Source organism: Tetrao urogallus (genome assembly GCF_951394365.1).
Source record: "Tetrao urogallus genome assembly, chromosome: 2".
NCBI classification, from domain to species: domain Eukaryota; kingdom Metazoa; phylum Chordata; class Aves; order Galliformes; family Phasianidae; genus Tetrao; species Tetrao urogallus.
Window position 1 is genome coordinate 451,894 of NC_136814.1, and position 20,348 is coordinate 472,241.

A 20,348-nucleotide genomic window follows, 5' to 3' on the forward strand; every position below is an offset into this window, starting at 1 on the left:
CAAATGCTTCAATGTACAATGCATAAAAAGGAGCTTATACACTAGTTTCCAGGCTGGGCAGTAAGTTTTGGAATTTTTTTTTATAACTTTTATTTTGGAAAATTCAGATTCCTTGTCTTGTTCTGTTTGAATATTTCATTATGGATTGTCAATGATTGTCCATTGCTGTGGATGGAGCAAGATGAAGATTTTAAAATATCTGTGTGCTGTCTATCTGTAAGTTTGACAATGTAAATACATAGGTTTTTTAAACTGTATGAATTGCTGTTTACTCTGGAAAATCTAAAAAATGTTTAAGGGCTTTTCTTATAAAAATCATTTACATCACTCCTAGCTTTAGTTACATTTGCAAACTCAGTAGTTGTTTTGGAATTTTATTATAAACTCAGATGAAATAGCAGCTTTTTTAAATCAAAAACTTCCTGTAAAGTCTCTGAAAGTAGTCTTCCAGTGGTCTTTGAACTCTAAGCAGTAAAAAAATTGGTATAATTGTTGTTTACATGTTTGCTGTCAATCTGGAGGGATAAATGGGAAATGTTGATGTTTGGCATTGGTCTTCCTACTGAAGTAAAACTACAGAGAACAGTGAATGAATGTGCTGTGTTCAGAAACATTTTTTTATGCTTACCGTAATTATAGATGTTAATTTAAATGAAATTGAGTTCTAGGGAAGAGTACTGGATGTTTATTATAGAAAGTTAGTTTTTACATATATTTCCTCCCCTCCTTTTTTTTTTTTTTTCTTTTTTCTTTCTTTTTTTTTTTTTTTTTTTCCTCCCCTCCTATCTCTAGGTCAATTGCAAAAGAGCTTGCAGACTGGCTTATCAACAACAATGTAGTTGAACACATTTTTGGACCAAACATACACATTGAGGTTTGTATAAAATTATGTCTGTCATTTTTGGTGTGGATATCAAGGCCTAACTTGTTCTAGTATATATTTCCTCAATATGTTTTCACTTTGCAGATCATCAAACAGTGCCAAGTGATTCTGAATTTCCTTGCAGCCGAAGGGAGACTTAGTACTCAACATATAGACTGTATTTGGGCTGCAGCACAGGTATATGTTTTTATTTATTTAATTATGATTTTATTTAATAATTGCAGAAGCAATACAAAAGTTGGAAAATGGCAAGGTAATTTTATTTTATATGCATAAAGTTGAGTTCCTTGGATTTTTCTTTGTTTATTGGAATGTTTGGCTTACCACATTTTGATTTAGAAAACTTCCAGAATTAATTTTTTTCATTAGTTGCTCAGATTTTACTAAGCTGTTTCTGTGTTTATTGAAGTCATAGTGTTTTCACCAAGAATAGGGACAAAGATTATAAGATTATATAATATAAGATTATATTATTACTGTTGTGGTAAGTTGCCTTGCTCCTTCTTCATATAACTTGCACTTCACTACTTGGTGAGATACAGATGATGAAAATTGCAACAGTGAAGTTCACAGGTGTACTTCAGTGCTGGTGCTGAAGTCCACAGAATGCAATAAGATTTTACTTTTTGCTTGGTAGACTGGAAACTCTAATAAGCTTTTTTTTCCTTCAGAAAAATACATTATTTTACTAATTTGCATTTATTATTATGCTGTTTCTTTTAAATTACGGATGGCTTCTTTTTCCTAGGACATTTGAATACAGTTATCAGACATTCTGATAACCTGCTGTACGAACTTTTTCCGTGGTTTCATTCTACCTTTATAATGTATTAAGGTTAAAAAAAAAAAAAAAAAAGAGGTCCACACAAAAGAAAGAAACTTTAAGTTTTCACTGTTGGTTTTCCAGAAAAAAAATACACACAAAATGAAGGACAGAACAGATACATGGAACTTTGGAACTTACTTTTACACGAGTTACAGTTTTTTTCTTTTTCCTCTGTTCAGCAGTATATTAGTGTCTATTTAGTTTCAAATACTGCTGTAATCATTCTGTAAACTTTGTAGTCCACTGTCATTATGAAATTCAGCCGAAATGTCATTGTGTTTGTTATAATATTCACTGTAACAGGCTTCAACATTTTTCTGTGTCAGGTTAATTATTTCAATTTTATGATGTTTGCTCACGATGTCAGAGGAGGATGTTGATGATATAGCAGTAGAGGCTTAACCTTCTTGACATTTTTCTGTTACCTTTTATTGTCATGTCGCAGATGGCAGCAGAGGGGTAATCTGACAATATCACATCTGATGTGGAAGTGTGTATGATGCAAGGTCGTGTCACTGAATTCCTCCAGGCATAAAAAATGGCCCCCATTGACATTCATTGACACTCACTGAAGGTTTAATAGAGACCAAACAGTGCATGTAGACACCATGAGGCATGGGGTGGTGAGTGTCTGCAGCAGTGACAACATGAAAGACAATCCATGTTCCAGATAGCTGTGCAGATTATTACAAGTGTGACATGCAGGCTTTTGTTCATTTGTGGTGAAAGTGCACAGCTAATGGTGATTGTGTTGAAGAATAGTGTTTTGCAGCTGGGAATTTGCTCTATCAAATAGTGCTGTTCTCTTTTTATCTGTTGTTGTTTCTGTGGAAATAAATAGGAGGCATTACTTTCAGAGCACTTGCAGGTACTTAATCAACTTTGCTATTCTCACACGTACGCTAGTTCATACTACTGTTGGCACTCTACGTTTTTCTCTTACGTTGTTTTTAAAATATAATTGTCCATATTATGATATTTATTTTAAAGATCAGATGCCCATTTTAATGTGTTGATATTTTCAAAATGTGTTTCATATCTGAATTAAGTTATGCCTGGATTGCTTTATGTAAAAGGTTTAAACTTCTAACGTCTGAAAGGGTGACAGCTATGGACTAAAAGAATCATGGAAGAAGCTCTTAGAGTTGGAAGGGACCTTTAAAGGTCATATAGTCCAAAACCTTGAACTGTTTGCTTTTTGTTCTTTTAACTAATGTTTTGGCATAAAAATTCTCTGAATTAAAGCAGGTTATCTAAGAACGTTCCTGATATTCATTATGTTTAAATGCAACCTTGTGTAGGTCCCACGTGATTTCATTCTAGTTTCAGTAAATACATGTACCCCATGAACTCCTTACATAGATATTGTATACTACAGGAAGGAAAAGTAAAATGAATAAATGAGGAGAAAAACACCCTTTTGTAGTGTTTGTGATAACCAACATTAGCAGTGTTTGTTTGATTTTTTTTCCAAGAATATCTTTGGACATTATTTTAGAGTTGCCAACATCCTTCTGAACATAATGAACCTCTTTGACTTTGAGCAGCGTTTAACCTAAGAAGTATTTATGTGTACTGTCACCGTATATCCTTAAATATGTAGTTAGCTGTTGTATTTTTTGGCATTACCACGAAGCCCTAAACACGACAGTTCTCTCTGACTTATATTACTTAACACTTGCTTGTCAGTTAATCCTTTTTACTGAATAGTAAATAATACTAATAGTAAACACTATTCTCCTCAAGATTTAACATATTAACTAATATTTCAGGTGTTTTCTTTAAATTAACCTGCAAACATAACTTGTTCTTTTTCCCAAAGCTCCTACTGGATCTAAAACTGAAGAAGATGTGTGGTGATATTACATCTGATATCACTTAACTTAGCCTGCCATGGAATGTAAAAATTCAGTCAAAATTGCAAGTCTGATGTTTAGAGCTGTTAGCCTAACGTTTATTAAGAATTTGTGCAAAGGTTTCAATTTTATCCATATTTTTTTTCAGTAAAACTTGTTATATTCTCTGTTTGTACATTGTAGCTAAAGCATTGCAGTCGTTACATACACGATTTGTTCCCTTCTTTGATCAAAAACTTGGACCCTGTCCCACTTAGGCATCTCCTTAACCTAGTCTCGACTCTTCATCCAAGCGCTCACACTGAACAGGTAAAGATGAACAAAATTACTGCAACAAGAAATTATGTTAGTATTTTAATTAGCAGTTATGTGTTTATCATTCAAAAAGAAAGCATGAAAGTAATATTCACTAATGCATAAAAGAAGAATGTACATGAGTAAAACTGTCATGTTTCTGTATGCTTTTCTTGCTTCACAACTGCAGTTTTTTTTAGAGGCTTTTAAAGTCTGCATAATCATAAATAGTTTTATGTATTATAAAAATATTAAATATATTAAGTAGATATAATAGTCTATACTATACATGAAGTTAAAACATGTTCCATACTATATTTCTTCTTTTTCTCCATTTGTTTATTTTGATGCATTTATTTTGTAGCATTGGCATATTGAAAGATTAACAATATATCTTTGCGTACAAAACCTGCTGCTTCTTCATGGCACTGTTACCTGATTTTCTTTGTAGACATTGTATTTGGCATCAATGCTTATAAAAGCACTGTGGAACAATGCACTAGCAGCTAAAGCTCAGCTGTCAAAACAAAGCTCTTTTGCATCTTTACTCAGTACTAATCTACCGATAGGAAACAAAAAAGGTATGTATTTATCCCATTCAATCTGGTAGTTAAAGTTTTAATTTATGTATCCTCCGTTTTTACTTGAAGTATTAAAATAAATAAATAAATGAAAGGTCCTGCTGGCATATTTTTCAAGCAGAAAATAAAATAAAATAAAGAATAATGATGAAGGCATTCATCATCAAGTTGTGGTTTAACCCAGCAGGCAGCTAAGTACCATGGAGCTGTTGCTCACTCCTCCAGCCTGGGACAGGGGAAAGAGAGAGGAAGAAGTAGAATTAGTAGAATTAATTAGTTGAGATAAAAGCTTTTCCTAATCCAAAAGGAAGAGAGAAATAATAGTTTCGTATATGTACGAAATATGTACGTATGTATGTGTGTATTTATTTATTTATATTTACGAAGCAAGCAATCCATAATTGCTCACCGCTGGCTGATGCCCAGCCAGTTTCTGAGCAGAGGCTGCCTTCCCCAGTCAGTTTCCCTCAGTTTGATTGTTTTTTCCAATCAATGTCAGTATTGTGTGCGATATCCCTTTGACCCTTTAGATCAGCTGACCCGGTTTGGTCAGCTTGGTCCTCCCCAGTATCCTTTCTGGCAAGATAATTCAAGAAGCTGAAATGTCCTTGGCTCTCTAAGTGCAGTACTGTTCAGCAACAACTAAAACATTTGTGTGTTATTAACAGTATTTATCTCCCAGACCAAAACACATCATCATACCAGATACTATGAACAAACTCCGCTCTATATATCACGTCACGTAGTATTTATTTTTCTTTCGTTTGTATTTTAATTCAAAGAATAGTTCAGCTTACCGGTTAACTACTTCTGTTCTGGTGAACAGCTGTAATTTTATAGCTACATCAAATATTGCAAAAGTTCATCTGTTTTTTACCTTGTTGCTGATATTACTTGCTATTTCTGTGTTTTTTTGAGTGTGTATTTTCCTGCAGTCATTACTAAAGGTGCTTCCAAAGCATTATACTGTAGTTCAACTAACTTTTCTTACTTCTGATTTTTATGAATGATGGACAGCTATAGACTGGCAAAAAGAATTTTAGTTATTGATTTTCCGTTCTGTTTTTCTCTTCAGAGGAGGATCTCAGAAGAGCAGCCCCTTCGCCTTGTAAGTATAGATTTAGCAGAACACCATGTTTTATATATTTCATGCTATGTTTCTTATAGAGCTATTTGGGTAGAAGAAAAGCTGGTACAAGTTTGAAAATGTATTCTATGAAAATTAAATGAAAATTATATTTAGCGTAGAATCTAACCAAGTGGTGTATCTGTTTTACATACTGGCACAAGAAATTATCTGAATACAAATTTTGTTATAAAATGCATAGTGTTCTGAAAAGAATTTTTAGTGCTGAGGCATTCAGGATGTTTGGGTCATCTTCCTTGTTCAAATGTTTGTGGCTAGAATGTTTTTCATTTCAACATATGAAGATTTATGAATATGTACATTCCAATTAATACATAGTGCAGATTAACTAGGAAACATGATTTTGAACTAGGGTCACCAGCAGCTAGCCCTCAAAGTAGCGACAACAGCGACACCCATCAGAGTGGAGGCAGTGATATTGAAATGGAGGAGCAGCTTATTAACAGAACAAAACATGTACAGCAGCGACTTTCAGATACAGAGGTAAGCATGTTAAAGTTTAGTCTGTGAATTTTGTTGTTGAATTGCCTGTTACAAGCTATGGAAATATCTTTTTTTTTTCTGTACTTTTTTTCAGAAATTAAACAGTTTTGAGTTCTTTGAGTGAAAAAATGTTCTGATGTGGCTTTGTGTGCATAAGTGGGGAACCTTTAGTTGTAATCCAAATCTTCTTGGTCAGATGCTGTAATGTGCTGACCAGGGAGGTGGTGGGGTCGCTGTCCCTGGAGGTGTTCCAGAAACATTTAGATGTCGTATTGAGGACATTGTTTAGTGGGAAATATGGGTGGTAGGTGGACAGTTGGACTGGATGATCTTGAAGGTCTTTTCCGAACTTGGTGATTCTGTGATCCTGTGCAATGGCCACAGCCTATTATGAATTCCATCATACAGAAATTAAGTTCTTAAATCTGGATTTTTCACAAAGCATTTTGTCATTGGCAATGGAACTGAAAAAAAAACAAAAAACAACAACAAAAAAAACCTGAAAAAAATGAAAGAAAACTTTAGGTCTGACGCATGTAAAGGAAGAATAATATTTGGATGATGATTGTCAATTTTGTATTTTCAATCGTGTTTTGTTTTCCCACCAATCTGGAAAAATAAAATAAAATCAGGAATCCATGCAAGGAAGCTCTGATGAGACAGCAAACAGCGGTGAGGATGGCAGTAGTGGCCCTGGTAGTAGCAGTGGCCACAGTGATGGATCCAGTAATGAGGCCAACTCCAGTCATGCAAGTCAGTCTGCTGAAAGCCCTGGCAGCGAAGTGCAGTCTGAAGACATTGCAGATATTGAAGCTCTCAAAGAGGAGGAGGATGAAGAAGAAGAGGATAGGAATCATAATCCCCAGAAAAACAGTAGGAGCACAGATATACGAAGCAGGAAACTGGAATCACAAACAGACATTTGTCTGGGAGATTCACAGGGGGCATCGGAGAGGAGCAGTACAAATAATGGGACAGGAAAGGACCATGCTTTTAATGCTGACTCTGTAACTCCTGTGGATAATCGAATTAGAATACTGGATGCCTGTTCCCATGCTGAGGATGCAGACCATGACATGACAGGGGAAATGAGCACTGCTCGCATTTCGCAAGGGTCTCAAGATTCTTGTATAACACATACAGGAGACTTCCTTGGAGAAACTATTGGAAATGAATTATTTAACTGTCGACAGTTCATTGGTCCCCAGCATCACCACCATCATCACCATCACCATCATCATCATGACGGGTAGGTAGCTTGACATTTCTCCTGACTTCTCCACTAAAAGAAATAAAGATGTTGGCAAAATATTCAAATCAGAAATTTGAATGGTTGTTTTGCTATACTCCAGGATAATTTTGTTTGCCAGGAGTGATACTTATCACAGATAGTTATATAGTAGTCTGTTTTGTGACTAGTTTTTTATCAAGTCTTTGTATTAAATAAGTAGAGTAATATTGAATATCATGTTAAAGTTGTTCTGTAGAATGCTGTTATTTAACTAAAATTAAAGAAGCCAACAGAGTCATGATGATGGAGAGACCTTTAATTTGTTTCTCAAATTTATATGAAAGTCTGTTATTCAGATGATTCAGCCTGATTTTGGCTGTAGAGAGACAACAGTTCACTTAAATTACTTCAGTTGTGTATTGCAGTACATGTATAAGCTATGTGTTGTATAAGTTGATCGCATAGTAATGCTTCAGTTTTCTTCCAGAAGATGCTTTAACTCTCATCTGGTTAGTCTGCTGTGAAGAACTTACTTGATATTGTCAGTTCTAATGTTCCTCTTTTACAGGCATATGGTTGATGATATGCTCAGTGCAGATGATGTCAGTTGCAGTAGTTCTCAAGTCAGTGCAAAATCAGAGAAAAATATGGCTGACTTTGATGGGGAAGAATCTGGCTGTGAAGAAGAGCTTGTACAGATTAATTCACATGCAGAGCTAACATCTCATCTTCAGCAGCATCTTCCCAACCTGGCCTCTATCTATCATGAACATCTTAGTCAAGGTAAGAGTTATAAAAAAACAAACAAAACTTCCAGCTCAGTTTTGTATAATTTCAAATTAGTCTCCAATAAATTTAATATTGAAATTGTTTTAATCATACATGTGTGTTATTGTGTATAAAAAAGTAGTTTTCCAAAGAAAACAGTTTCTTCTTAAATTCATTTTCGTATTGTGTTAGATACAACTGTGTTTAGCTTTTCTTTTTTTTCTTTTCTTCCTTTTTTAAATATCTACTGGAGCTTTTCATACAAGTTTAAACAAGGGCACTAAGAGGCATGACAAGTTTTATTACAGGAAAGTGCTACTGAAAAGACATTTTTTCCCCTGAAACCTGACTTTTCTTCTGGTGGGTGAATCTTTCCATGATTTTATACATTTATCATCTTAAGTGAATTAACCATGATGGACTCTGAAAGGATAACTTCTGCAGAATGAGTTAAAATACAACTTGCTATCTAGAGGAGCTTTCGTGAAAGGGCATTTTATGCTATTTTAGCTTTCACTGGCAAACCTTTTGCTGTTCTTCATGGTGTAGTTTCAGATGCCATTTAAGCAGCTTTGCAAGAATTGTGTTATCTTTACATATGCTTTTGTGGCAGCTTTTTTTATTGTTTTATCCACCTCTTAAATATAACAGAGAAGGATATGGTTAGTGAAGGGTTTGAAATCTTATGCTGTTTTTCACTGGTTCGGCAGAACCAAGTCTGCTTTCTTCCAGCAGTCAGGAAGAGCTGTACTGTTTGTGTATTTTCCTGAAACATGGTTGAGTGTTTCTTCTGTAGGCATAGTATTTCTTGTTATCTGAAACTGAACTAAAATTTTAGACCCTGAAAATTAAGAAAGATACCTGTTTTGGAGTGACATAGTGAGATATGCTGCCAAAACCTCCTAGTTAAAAGATGTTCTAAACTGGCAATTTTTTTCCATACATATTGTGCGTTTTACTGAAGATTCAAATTATTATTTGAGCATGAAGTCTTCAGTGCAGGTTATTTCTGACACACAGTTTTTCACGTATAATTAACGTTCTACACACAGTCTAAAATTCCAACTTGATTTGCTGTTGAACGGAAATAATATCAAGTAGCAGATAAGTGAATGATGCCAGCTGTGACCACATGAAAGAAAGAAACATCTATCACTGTTTATGAAAATATGACCAGTTTCTAAAATAATAAGCTGTAATACTCTGTTGTATAAAATTTGTTTGTTTTTCTGTTTTTAGTTAGGTATAGGATATATCAGTGTGAAAGCAATTTGTTGAAATGTGCTGCTTTTTTTTTTTTTTTTGCTTTCCAACAATAGTAGTTAAAAAGATGCCTTCTGTTAGTGCACAGGCTACAGAAAAGCTTAAGAAATGTTGATATGAACTAAATCTAATTAAATTAATTACATCTAATTAAATGAAAAAGGAAATGCACCTGTATCTGCTAAGTAGTGTTTTTGTTGTACATGCACTATTTTGTTGCATGTAAATATTATCTTAACTGCCCTGCTGACTTGTTGCGCTGTCATGATGTTTTGTCTTCTAAGAAATCATATGACAAAAAAGGCTGTGATTGTTATGTTGCTGTATGGACTTGAAAATAGCCAAATGTACAAATGAAGCATGTTGTTCATGCACCGAGGGAATAATGTTTAGATAGTTCCTTCTAGTTGTTCAGTAATGGTCTTTATATTTTGTTCAGGACCAGCAGTTCATAAACATCAATATAATAGCAGTGCAGTGACGGACATTAATTTGGATAATGTTTGTAAGAAAGGAAATACCCTTTTGTGGGATCTGGTCCAGGATGAAGATGCAGTAAGTTGAATACCAGAAAAGAGTACTTTTTTAAAGAAAATAGATATATGTTATTCAGTGACCTTTCTTTCTACTTGCTGTAGATTCATCTTTCGGAAGGGTTAATAAATGAAGCAGAGAAGCTGCTCTGTTCTTTAGTATGCTGGTTCACTGACAGACAGATTCGAATGAGATTTATTGAAGGCTGCTTAGAAAATTTAGCAAACAACAGGTAACTGAAATTATTTTTTTTACATTTTTATTTTTTTTTTCAACATGTGTGGGAAATCCAAGTTGAATATATCAGTTACTTAATTTTGCAGGAAGGCAAGTTGAAACAGAAGTGGAAATATAAATGTATTTTTTCTAAAGTGCTACAAATAAGTCTAATGTCCCATTTTTCTGTTCTGTCAGCATCCTCAATTTCTCAATTCTTGCATTTGTCTATTCTCCCTTCTAGCAGAGGTCACTGCCTTTCTACCAATTGGTAAAATCAAGTCCACATCTTAAGCAGTTGAGTACAAAGTCAGATGCCTTAGTGTAAGCATTTGGAACTGAATATTTAAATTTTGCATTTAAGTGACTGGTGAGCAGACAAGATTTTATACACCAAGTCTGTTATGGGATTTAATTTCTGTGAAGAAGCAGCTAGAGGATGAAGATGTACCTTGGCCTTAATTCTTTTAATACCAGCCAGAATTGTAAGATTGTACGGATAGACTGGCAAAAGGGTAATTCTGTTGATTCTGTTAGTCAGCTGCTGGATAAGCACCTGCAGCGTTTCTTGTTACCTTTTCTCTAAGAACTGTGTTTGTGAGATAATATACAAGTATATGGAGATACTAATAGTCTTGTGAAGATATGAATTACAGGCATGAAAGTTGACATCTACATACTGTTTATGCACTTCTTGAGTTTTTGCAGACAGCAGTCCTAAAGTACACACCATTGTTAATCTGCTTCGACCTTTTAAGGGAGATTGATTTCTACTCCTTCATCTGTTTGTAGAAAAGTATTCATTTTGCTGAAACTTTCAAAGATATATATTATGAAACTCAAAAATAAGAATTTACCTTCTGAAATTCAGATACTTTTGAATAAGTGTTTTATGTCAATACTTCTCTGACAGCTCTTTGTGTAAGGTATGATACATAAACAATTTGAAGTTCAGATACAGAAAACTGGGAAAACTTCATGCTGGTATTTTCAAATACTTTCAGTTAGGAAACAGGAGTTTCACAAAGTAATTCCAATGCTACTTTAATTCCATAACAGCCATATTAGAGTCATTCTTTCTCTCTCCTTTAGATCAGTAGTAGTTTCACTTCGTCTTCTTCCAAAGTTATTTGGTACGTTTCAGCAGTTTGGGAGCAGTTACGATACACACTGGATAACAATGTGAGTAGATTCCCTACAAACACACTAAAACAACAGAAGCAATAACATTTAGGTGACTGCTTTGAGGCTTGCTCTTCTAGTTGGTCCAAATTAGTAATGACCTAAGATGAAAATGTGTCAGATATCTGGCATAGCTGTATAACTTTGTCTAATCAGGTCTAGTTTTATTCCTCATAAGTTCCGCTGTTCCAACTAAGATGAAGACTAATTTATTTATTTATTTTGCTATTTTCCCCCAAGCTCAGTCAAAATCTTGTCTGGACATACAGTAACAGTGTATGTAAAATGTTGTAGTAACTTGATGAGCATGATGAGCCCTTGAATCCCTCAGGGGCAGAGAGGTCTTGACAGAATAAAGGACTGGGCAGTCATCTCCAGCACTGTGTGCAGGTTTGGGCACACAGAGCAGAGCAGGCTGAGGGGAGGTCTCAGGGCAGCTGCAGCTCCTACAGGGAGCAGAAGGGAAGGTGAAGGAAAGGCTCTGCTTCAGGGGGCAGGGGCATGGAACAGGCCCCAGGGCAATGGGCACAGCCCTGAGCTGCTGGAGCTCAGGAGCATCGGGAGAAGGTTCTCATGTGTAGGGTTCGGGTTTTAACTGGTGCTGTGTGGAGCCAGGAGTTGAACTCAGTGATTCATCCTTGTAGGTCCTTTCCAAATTAAGGATATTCTATGAATGCATGGTTCTGTTGTGATTGTATATCAAATGCTTCTGAATATTAAAGTGGTTTGTAAGAAGGTCTTTGAAGTGTGAAAATATGTCACGTAGCATTCCTTATTAGGACAAACAGCTAGTCCAACTATTGAGAATGACTGGGTAATACTACTCCTTCTATCATCATTATTTCTTGGTATTTTTGACATGGCATTGAAATATCTGTCCAGTTCTGGTTTTTGGCTTAGACTTTTGCTGAATACAGGCCTTCAGGAACAGTTTAGGAACAAGGGCTGAAAAGAGGACAAGGAAGAAGGACTGTTTTCTGTCAAGCCTGTGCCTGACCTCAATAACTTTGTTATGGAGCTTTATGGATGAGAAGGAAAAATAGAGTGCTTTAGTGAAAAAAACTTTTTAATTGACGGTAGATGGAGAATGCAAAATTAAATTTGTTCTTGTGTATGTGCATGTTTTTGAAAAGCTGTCTATTTTCTGTAGCTATTCTGGTAATTTTTAGCAGGCCGTAACACTTTCTGCCCTCTAAATTTACACAGGTGGGCAGAAAAGGAACTTAACATGATGAAACTTTTCTTTGATAATTTGGTACACTACATCCAGGCAGTCAGGGAGGGACGACATAAATATGCATTGTAAGTACACAAATGACTGTGTTTGGTATTTTATGATTTTAAACATTTTTTACTGCTTTTCTTCTGATGTTTTTGAGAACTTTTTTTTTTTTTTTTCTTAAGTAAATAAGAATAAGTATCTAATATCTAGGTATTAGATAGGAAGAAATTCGTTACAGTGAGGGTGTAGAGACACTGGCACAGGTTCTCCCGTCAGGTTTTGAATGCCCCCTCCCTGGAAGTATTCAGTGCCGGGCTGGATGGAGCTTTGAGACCTAGAGGGAGGTGTCCCTGCTTGTAGCAGGGGGCTGGAACTTGATGATGACTAGGTGCCTTCCAGCCAAAACCATTCTATGATTTTGTGATTCTATATTGCATCATTTGTATATGATGCAATGTTATTATGTACATAACCTGGCATGTAAAATTTGCAGGACATATAGAACTGACTAAAACTGTATGAAGCCCAAACTTCTATGATTCAGTAGTTACTTTAAAATGCTTAAACAGGGAAAGATCTATAAAAAATAATTAGGTTTAAAATATGTCTTTAAAAAAACAAAAAAGCCAGCAACTTCTGTCATTTTGTTAGACATGATTTTGATTTTGATTGTTTACTTACAAGTGAAATCAGGATTTTAGAAATGCAAAGGAATTTAAATGGGTGTCATATTATAAATCTATTCAAATATTTCTATTTTGTTATTGTTAACCTTTACAATAGTTCTTGTGTTTTAACACACTCATCCACACTTTCTAGTGTATATGCTTAAAATTAGGTGTATATACATGAGTGATAATAATTTCTAGCTTCCAGAGGACTAGACTGTTCCAGTTTTGACAACTTTTTAGTCCTTTATGTACCGTTATATTGGATATTTCACTAATGAGAAATTAATTCCAAAGCTGTTTGAAAGTGAGGTGAACTGCTTTAAATTCAGGCTAGATAGTACGTTGTTCTACTCCTCTAACTATTAGTTTATAGCTTGTAAATTGAAATAAAGTCAGTATTTTTATGTAGGTTATAAAAATATTTTTATAAAGCATATGTACTGGATGTAATCAGGGCTTCATTGTGTAAATATCAGCTTTTTAAAGCTGCAAAAAAAATTAAGGTAAGCTCCTTCAAGGTGGTAATGATAAAATGATGCATTTTAGTTGGACTGTATGAAAAACAATAGTAAATCAGACAAAAAAAAGAGAATAATATAAAGACATAATAAAAGTCTTAAAAGCTCTAGTGTTTCTTGTTTGGTAATGTCTTTAATGGAAGTCTAAGCTGGATGCTACTGGAAGTTCAGAATAGGTTTGTAAGGAAAAAACTATACTTTTCAGAGGAATACGCATTAGTGGGGAAAAGGTTACGACAAGCAATTATATGTTGGTAACTAAGTTAAATAACCTATCTTTCTTATACCAATATAAATTTTAGATACAGCCACAGTGCAGAAGTTCAAGTTCGTCTTCAGTTCTTGACTTGTGTGTTTTCAACTCTAGGATCACCAGATCATTTCAGTAAGTATTTTAGCTTACCTTGTCAGAGAAGCACCTTGCAATAAGGCTTGCACACTTCTTAATAGTCACTGATATTTTAAATAAAAATGACATTGTTAAAGGTACACTTCTAAGTAATGTACAATATTGCTTCAAAAGAAGATTTTGTTTCTTTTGCTGATAGACAGAACCAACATTAGGATTTAGATTGTCTTGCCGGTCCGCGAGAGCAAGGTGTTTCATTCTCTTACATCTTAGTTTTCTGAATAAAAGGATTATAATAGTTACTGAAATGAAGAGAACATATGCTGCATTTGTGAGTTTATATTCATGTCCATAGTGTTTTCAGAGGTTTTGTACTGAAGAACAAAAAGAGATTTTTTAATTAATATTTTAGTACTGTCCAAAACAGTTTATGCTCCTTGTAGGATCCTTTGCAAAAGTGGTAATCCATGTGATAGTGAACATACACTGAAATCTTTTCATTCAATAAGGATAAAACTAAGTTTTTGTTGTTGTTGTTGTGACTGATTTTATTTTTTTGACATTTATTTTTTCTTTGTGTGCCTGATGGAATTAGAATCTGAACATAATTTTTTGTTCTATTAAGCCTTGGAGTCTTACCCTTACTCCTAAACTTGTTCAGCCATTCTCTTCTTAAGCTCTTGTAAAGTAGTAGCATTTAGTATTGTCTCGGCATCAGCTCTGTATAGGTTGAGTTGATTGTATATTTAGGTGATTCATTTGAATAAATGAGGATCATTTAAGTAGTCTCATAATAGGTAGCAAAGTCAACATCCATTGCTTGGCTTGTCCCTCTGGTCATTAGAATACAGAGTGCAGGAAGGAGTGAGAGTATCTGTAGCCAAGAGAAAATAAAATAAAATACCAATTGTAGTAATACATTTGTTATTGTATGTTGAAAGTATTTTGAGCTCTTTTAGTATCACAAGCGTCTATATATGATGTAGGAAAATAAACCTACTTTTTTCCTGACTTTATATGAAATAGTTACAGAGGTACTCTTTCCAGCCACCGGCTCAATACCCAACTCAAAGCTTGTGTTCAGTAATCATTTATGAACTGAGAAACAACCTGCTAATTAGTAGAAGATACCAGGTCAGCTCATACTATTCAGTGGATTGGTAGAAACTGATGGAATTAATGACTAAAAGGTTTGTCTGATCACCAGTTCTGAAAAGGGAAAATGTATGGTTTCTCATTGGTATGTGGTGCATTTTTCTTCTGCAGTTTCTGGAAACAACTTGTCTTGACAAAACCTATTCTGATTTTTCTGGCTTTTTTGGGTTTTGTAGAATATTTGGGTATTTGATTTTTATACTGGAATAGTTCATAATGCTCCCTTGATTTTAGGGTTGAGCTTAGAACAAGTGGACATATTGTGGCACTGCTTAGTTGAAGATTCTGAATGTTACGATGATGCACTACACTGGTTCTTGAATCAAGTACGAAGTAAAGATCAGCATGCTATGGGTATGGAAACTTACAAACATCTTTTCTTGGAAAAGGTACGCAGAGAGTTAATTGCAACCTTGATAATTCTAATGTTTCTTTCCATATCAGCGCTGTTTAAAATATTGTTAATGGTTACTATGACGTACATATCTTCAGTACTATCAGAGGATCCTACTTGCTATGCAAATGATTTTTTTTTCCTAATTGAACAGAAGGTGGGGGGGATTGGCATGAATTGTTTTTGTGCTAATACTTACTGCTGTGCTTCTTCGTAAATAGATTGTGTGTTTTATCTGAAGCTAGGTAGCATTTCTTTTTTTCTTTTTTTTTTTTTATTTAAAGCCACCAAAAATTATAATTTCCCATGTGATGTACAGGCATCTGACCAAAAACAAGCAGTCAAGATTTTCTCCTCTTTGGGAGGGGCGCTTAAATCTCATCCACATATTCACTGAAAATACAAACATGCTGTAGTAGAGCTAATTGCAGTGGATCCCATTCATTTTAACAGATCTATAGTCTGTTGAAGATTTTAGTAAATAATGTATTCCAGCTCTTTTTCAGTATTACACAGTTTAAGTTCTACTTTTTGTAACTGTATGATTTTTTTCACTGAAGTTTCATGTGTGCTATCAAGTTGATCTGCTGTTGATACGTTAAGCAACTAATGTTGCAGTAGTGATTCTTGTTCCTTCAGTGCTGTTACAGTCCAATTCAGTGGTAGAGGAAACGGGATTCTTAACAGTGATTATAGTCAATTACTTATACTGTATATAAAATTCAGTGTCATCTTTAATGATAATACATTTTATTATTTTCCATACTAAAGTGTATTTATTTTATTTAGATGCCACAGCTAAAACCTGAAACTATTAGTATGACTGGACTGAATCTCTTCCAGCATTTGTGCAATTTGGCTCGATTGGCTACTAGTACATATGATGGTGGCTCAAACTCAGAGGTAAGCCTAGGTTCTGTTTTTCTTCTTTCTGAGGAAAGGGAAAACTTACTTTGCCTATCCGCAGCTGTACTTATCTTGAGAACATACTGGTTTGAAAACTGTTTATTGGTTTGAAGCATTATGTTACAGTCTGTTATCATCAAGGCAGTATGAATTTCTGCATTGAGAGAATCCTGGAACCATCTTTCTCAGAAGTTTCATATTTGAGTGTGTAAAATGTAGATGTGGAATTGAGAGGCCTGCAATCCTTACCTGTCCTCATGACTTTGGTCATCTTATTTATAGAGAAAAATGTAGGAAGCTATAAAGAAAGTGCAGTTTATCATTCTCTTTGCATACTTGAACTGTTAGCTGTTGTGTAAAGAATAGGTTTGAAAATTTCACTTGTAAGTAGTAATGTTTAACCTATGTGAAAACTTTTACATGAATTAAGCGTATTTCATTCTGTCTACTAATATTTGTTAAAATTTGGCTCAGTTTATTTTGTGATGTACTTTACAGGTTTTTCTTATGTGCTTTTTTTTCACTGTCTTAGAAGTAAGATGATATGTAGGGTATTTTTCTGTGCATTGATTTGATGCAGCGGAGATTAAAATATGTGTTCTTACAATGAATGCTAATAATGGTTGTGGTTTTAAGTCTTCATTTAAATTTACTTCTGCTTGTCAAAAATAAAAAACACTTTTTTGAATTTTAACCAATTATCCTTCAAATCCTTCAAATTTTTGTAAAATATTCCTGTCAGTGTTAGGATTTTACAACAGTTGGTATTTAAAGTGATGAGAGGCTGAGCAAAGGAGGTATTTTTAGTATTTGCATCAAGAACAAATAAAACTTCTCATATCAGAAGGGTTAAACTTCCAGTAAAATAATGAGGCAATGTTTTGTTTCTTTCTTTGTTTTCCTTTTGTCCTAACAGTTGTGTGGCATGGACCAGTTCTGGGGTATTGCTCTAAGAGCACAGTCTGGTGATGTCAGTCGAGCAGCTATCCAGTACATCAACTCCTATTATATCAACGGTATGAATTTTCATTTCAAAGTTTGTTTTCTGTTAATATGTTCTAAAGAATATTAATGTTACCCTCTTTATTTTTAATATTAAAATACATGGTCTTAAATATGTGCTTAAATAATTTACTTGGATGTTGATATTACAGGTAAAACTGGGCTTGAAAAAGAGCAGGAATTTATTAGTAAATGTATGGAAAGTCTGATGATAGCTTCTAGTAATCTTGAACAAGACTCTCATTCAAGTCTGACAATTATTGAAAGAGGACTCTTGATGCTAAAGACACATCTGGAAGCTTTTAGGAGAAGGTAAATAGCACCATGGTATATTCGGATGCAGAATTTATTTCTATTTCTCTTACAGTAATGATGAATGAGTTATGAGTGATGAATTCATTAATATAAGTAATAGCTTCTTTCTTTTTCTTTGTGTAAAGTAAAGACAATAGTGGATAATGTTTAAAGGTAGAAGATTTAAACAGTTTAAAAAGTTGACCCTTGTCTTTGTAAAGAAGTGTGGATGGATGTAGTTTACGTTTACCCATTCCTCGCCCAAAATTGAATAATACTGGGAATATATTGATCATTTCTTCTTATTTTGAACAAACAGAACAAAGGGTCAAGTGTTGCTTGTTTATTGAATGTCTAAGTTAAGCAGGTTTTGATAAAAACACCTTGTCAAGTTTTTACTTGCTTCTTAAGGTTTGCGTATCATCTGAGACAGTGGCAGATTGAAGGTACTGGCATCAGCAGTCATTTGAAAGCACTGAGTGACAAACAGTCCCTACCATTAAGAATTGTATGTCAGCCAGCTGGACTTCCTGACAAGGTAGTTAAAAAGCCCTTTCCCAAGTACACCCTACTTTGTTAAATTTTAGTAACTCCATTGTTCACTTCAAAAAGAAAAAAAAATGTATTTAATTTCAGATGACTATAGAAATGTATCCTAGTGATCAAGTGGCAGATCTACGAGCGGAAGTCACCCACTGGTACGAAAATTTGCAGAAAGAGCAGATAAATCAACAAGCACAGCTTCAGGAGTTTGGCCAAAGCAGTCGAAAAGGGGATTTTCCTGGTAAGCTTTAGTATTCATACCTGTGTTTTTTGCCATTTTGAAGGTTCATCCGTTCGTAGCTTAAAAGATTACTTTTTTTTTCTTTTCCTTCTTTCCCAGGCATCTCAAGTAAGGAAAGATTATGATACTGATACTGTCTGTAGTTACAGTTAGCATCGCTCTCACTTCATTAATAACATTCAGTAATGGCACATATAAGTACTATCTGTTACTTGAAATTGCAAATAAATTGCTGAACTGGCAAAATCCAATATGTCTAATAAATCGAATAGAGTTCCCCTGAGTTTTTTCATTTTCATTGTAGTTATAATTAATCATGTCATTATGTCACTTACAGATTTCTTATATAGTACTTTACTTTGTGATATATATACCTTTATGACTCTGCATTTGGTTCATAATTTGAATTAATTCAGACTCATAATCGTATTATACCCTTCCGGTGATGGAGAAGGACATTTTCTGAATCCTCTTGTTTCTGTATATTACAGCATTCTTAGCTGCTGTTGCTGCTCGGAATATTCTTGTTCTTTGAATTACGTAGGTTGCTCTGAAAGTAATGCTTCCTGTTTAATTCCATGGAAACTACAACAGATGCTAAAAGTTCAATAACACTACTTGATAGAACAAATTCTCAGCTACAAAACACTATTTTTCTGTATAGTTGTCACCATTAACTATGAATTTTTGCCGCTGGTCAACAAGAATTTGCATGCCATACTTACAAAAACATGCACCATGTCGCCACTGCTGAAATGTACCACCCTGTGCCTCATGGTGCTCACATACATTGTTTGCTCTCCATTAAACCTTCAGCAAGCGATTAAGAATGTCAGTGGGTGCCATTTCTTCTGCTTGGAGGAATTCGGTGACACATCTTTGCTTCATACACACTTCTACGTCAGATGCCGTTTTGTCAGACTACGCTTCTGCTGCCATCTGTCACATGGCAATAAAATGAAATATTATAGAGAAGGTTCAGCCTCTACCACCATACCATCAACATCCACCTCTGATTTCATGCAGCAACATCACGAAATAGGAGGCTTTACTTTCAGAGTGGCCCTTCTTTTTCTCCTGAATGTTTTCATGTTTTGTGTATTCGTTGTGAGGAAGTTAAAATGTGGGGCATATTATCTGAACAAGTTCTGTCCACAGTCATCCTTTTCTTACACTGATGACCACTGGTAAATGTATGAACGTTAGTCTGACTGTGTAGTTTTATGTCTTTTAAAAAAAGTATACATATTTATAAATACATATTTTAATGAGATGCACTGTCAGTGTATCAGACTTCAAACATTAGATATTTTAATTTAATTTCTTCGTGAAGTCTGTCTTTTCAGTCACTTTTTAGAAGCTCTTCTAGCAAAGAGACTGTATTGTTTTCTACCAAGTATTGCCAGGTAGCAGATCGTTTTTTATTTTTGTTCTATCTAGGAGTTCAGAAACTGAAGATTCAGAATAGCAGTCCTACACCAGATGCAGTTTAGTCATTTTAATATATGTATTTTTTAATTTAATAATGTGCTGATATCCATAATTATGTACAGTTAACATTTTATGGAATTTGTTTCATTTGCTACTAATTAACATACCATAACTGGGAAATTGGAGAACCATAGAGCCAGTGTCCTTTGCTAGCTTTAAAATCCGTAGTAATGTCTCTAAGTAGTCTTGTGATTCATTATCTGGATTTGCTGATAAATTGATAGAATCCTGGAATTAGCTACATCTCTTATTAACCAAATTCCTGAAGAAGTACAGTGTAGGGCTGCTCTTCTCTTCT

The 20,348-nt window shown here is 34.5% G+C and overlaps 1 protein-coding gene across 1 annotated transcript in view; it reads left to right on the top strand.

Annotated features, from left to right (window-relative positions):
• Positions 1-20,348, top strand: part of USP34 (ubiquitin specific peptidase 34) — a gene marked incomplete at both ends in the record, with an annotated part of 130,531 nt that overhangs the window by 50,612 nt on the left and 59,571 nt on the right. The window contains 19 exons of the mRNA XM_079532559.1: positions 793-874; positions 968-1,060; positions 3,749-3,874; positions 4,311-4,440; positions 5,516-5,548; positions 5,940-6,070; positions 6,703-7,319; positions 7,870-8,084; positions 9,772-9,887; positions 9,971-10,098; positions 11,175-11,264; positions 12,471-12,566; positions 13,978-14,060; positions 15,414-15,568; positions 16,363-16,476; positions 17,396-17,495; positions 17,634-17,793; positions 18,187-18,313; positions 18,412-18,559. Of these exons, the coding sequence (XP_079388685.1) occupies positions 793-874; positions 968-1,060; positions 3,749-3,874; positions 4,311-4,440; positions 5,516-5,548; positions 5,940-6,070; positions 6,703-7,319; positions 7,870-8,084; positions 9,772-9,887; positions 9,971-10,098; positions 11,175-11,264; positions 12,471-12,566; positions 13,978-14,060; positions 15,414-15,568; positions 16,363-16,476; positions 17,396-17,495; positions 17,634-17,793; positions 18,187-18,313; positions 18,412-18,559 (2,744 nt within the window). The remainder of the gene's footprint in view (positions 1-792; positions 875-967; positions 1,061-3,748; positions 3,875-4,310; positions 4,441-5,515; positions 5,549-5,939; positions 6,071-6,702; positions 7,320-7,869; positions 8,085-9,771; positions 9,888-9,970; positions 10,099-11,174; positions 11,265-12,470; positions 12,567-13,977; positions 14,061-15,413; positions 15,569-16,362; positions 16,477-17,395; positions 17,496-17,633; positions 17,794-18,186; positions 18,314-18,411; positions 18,560-20,348) is intronic.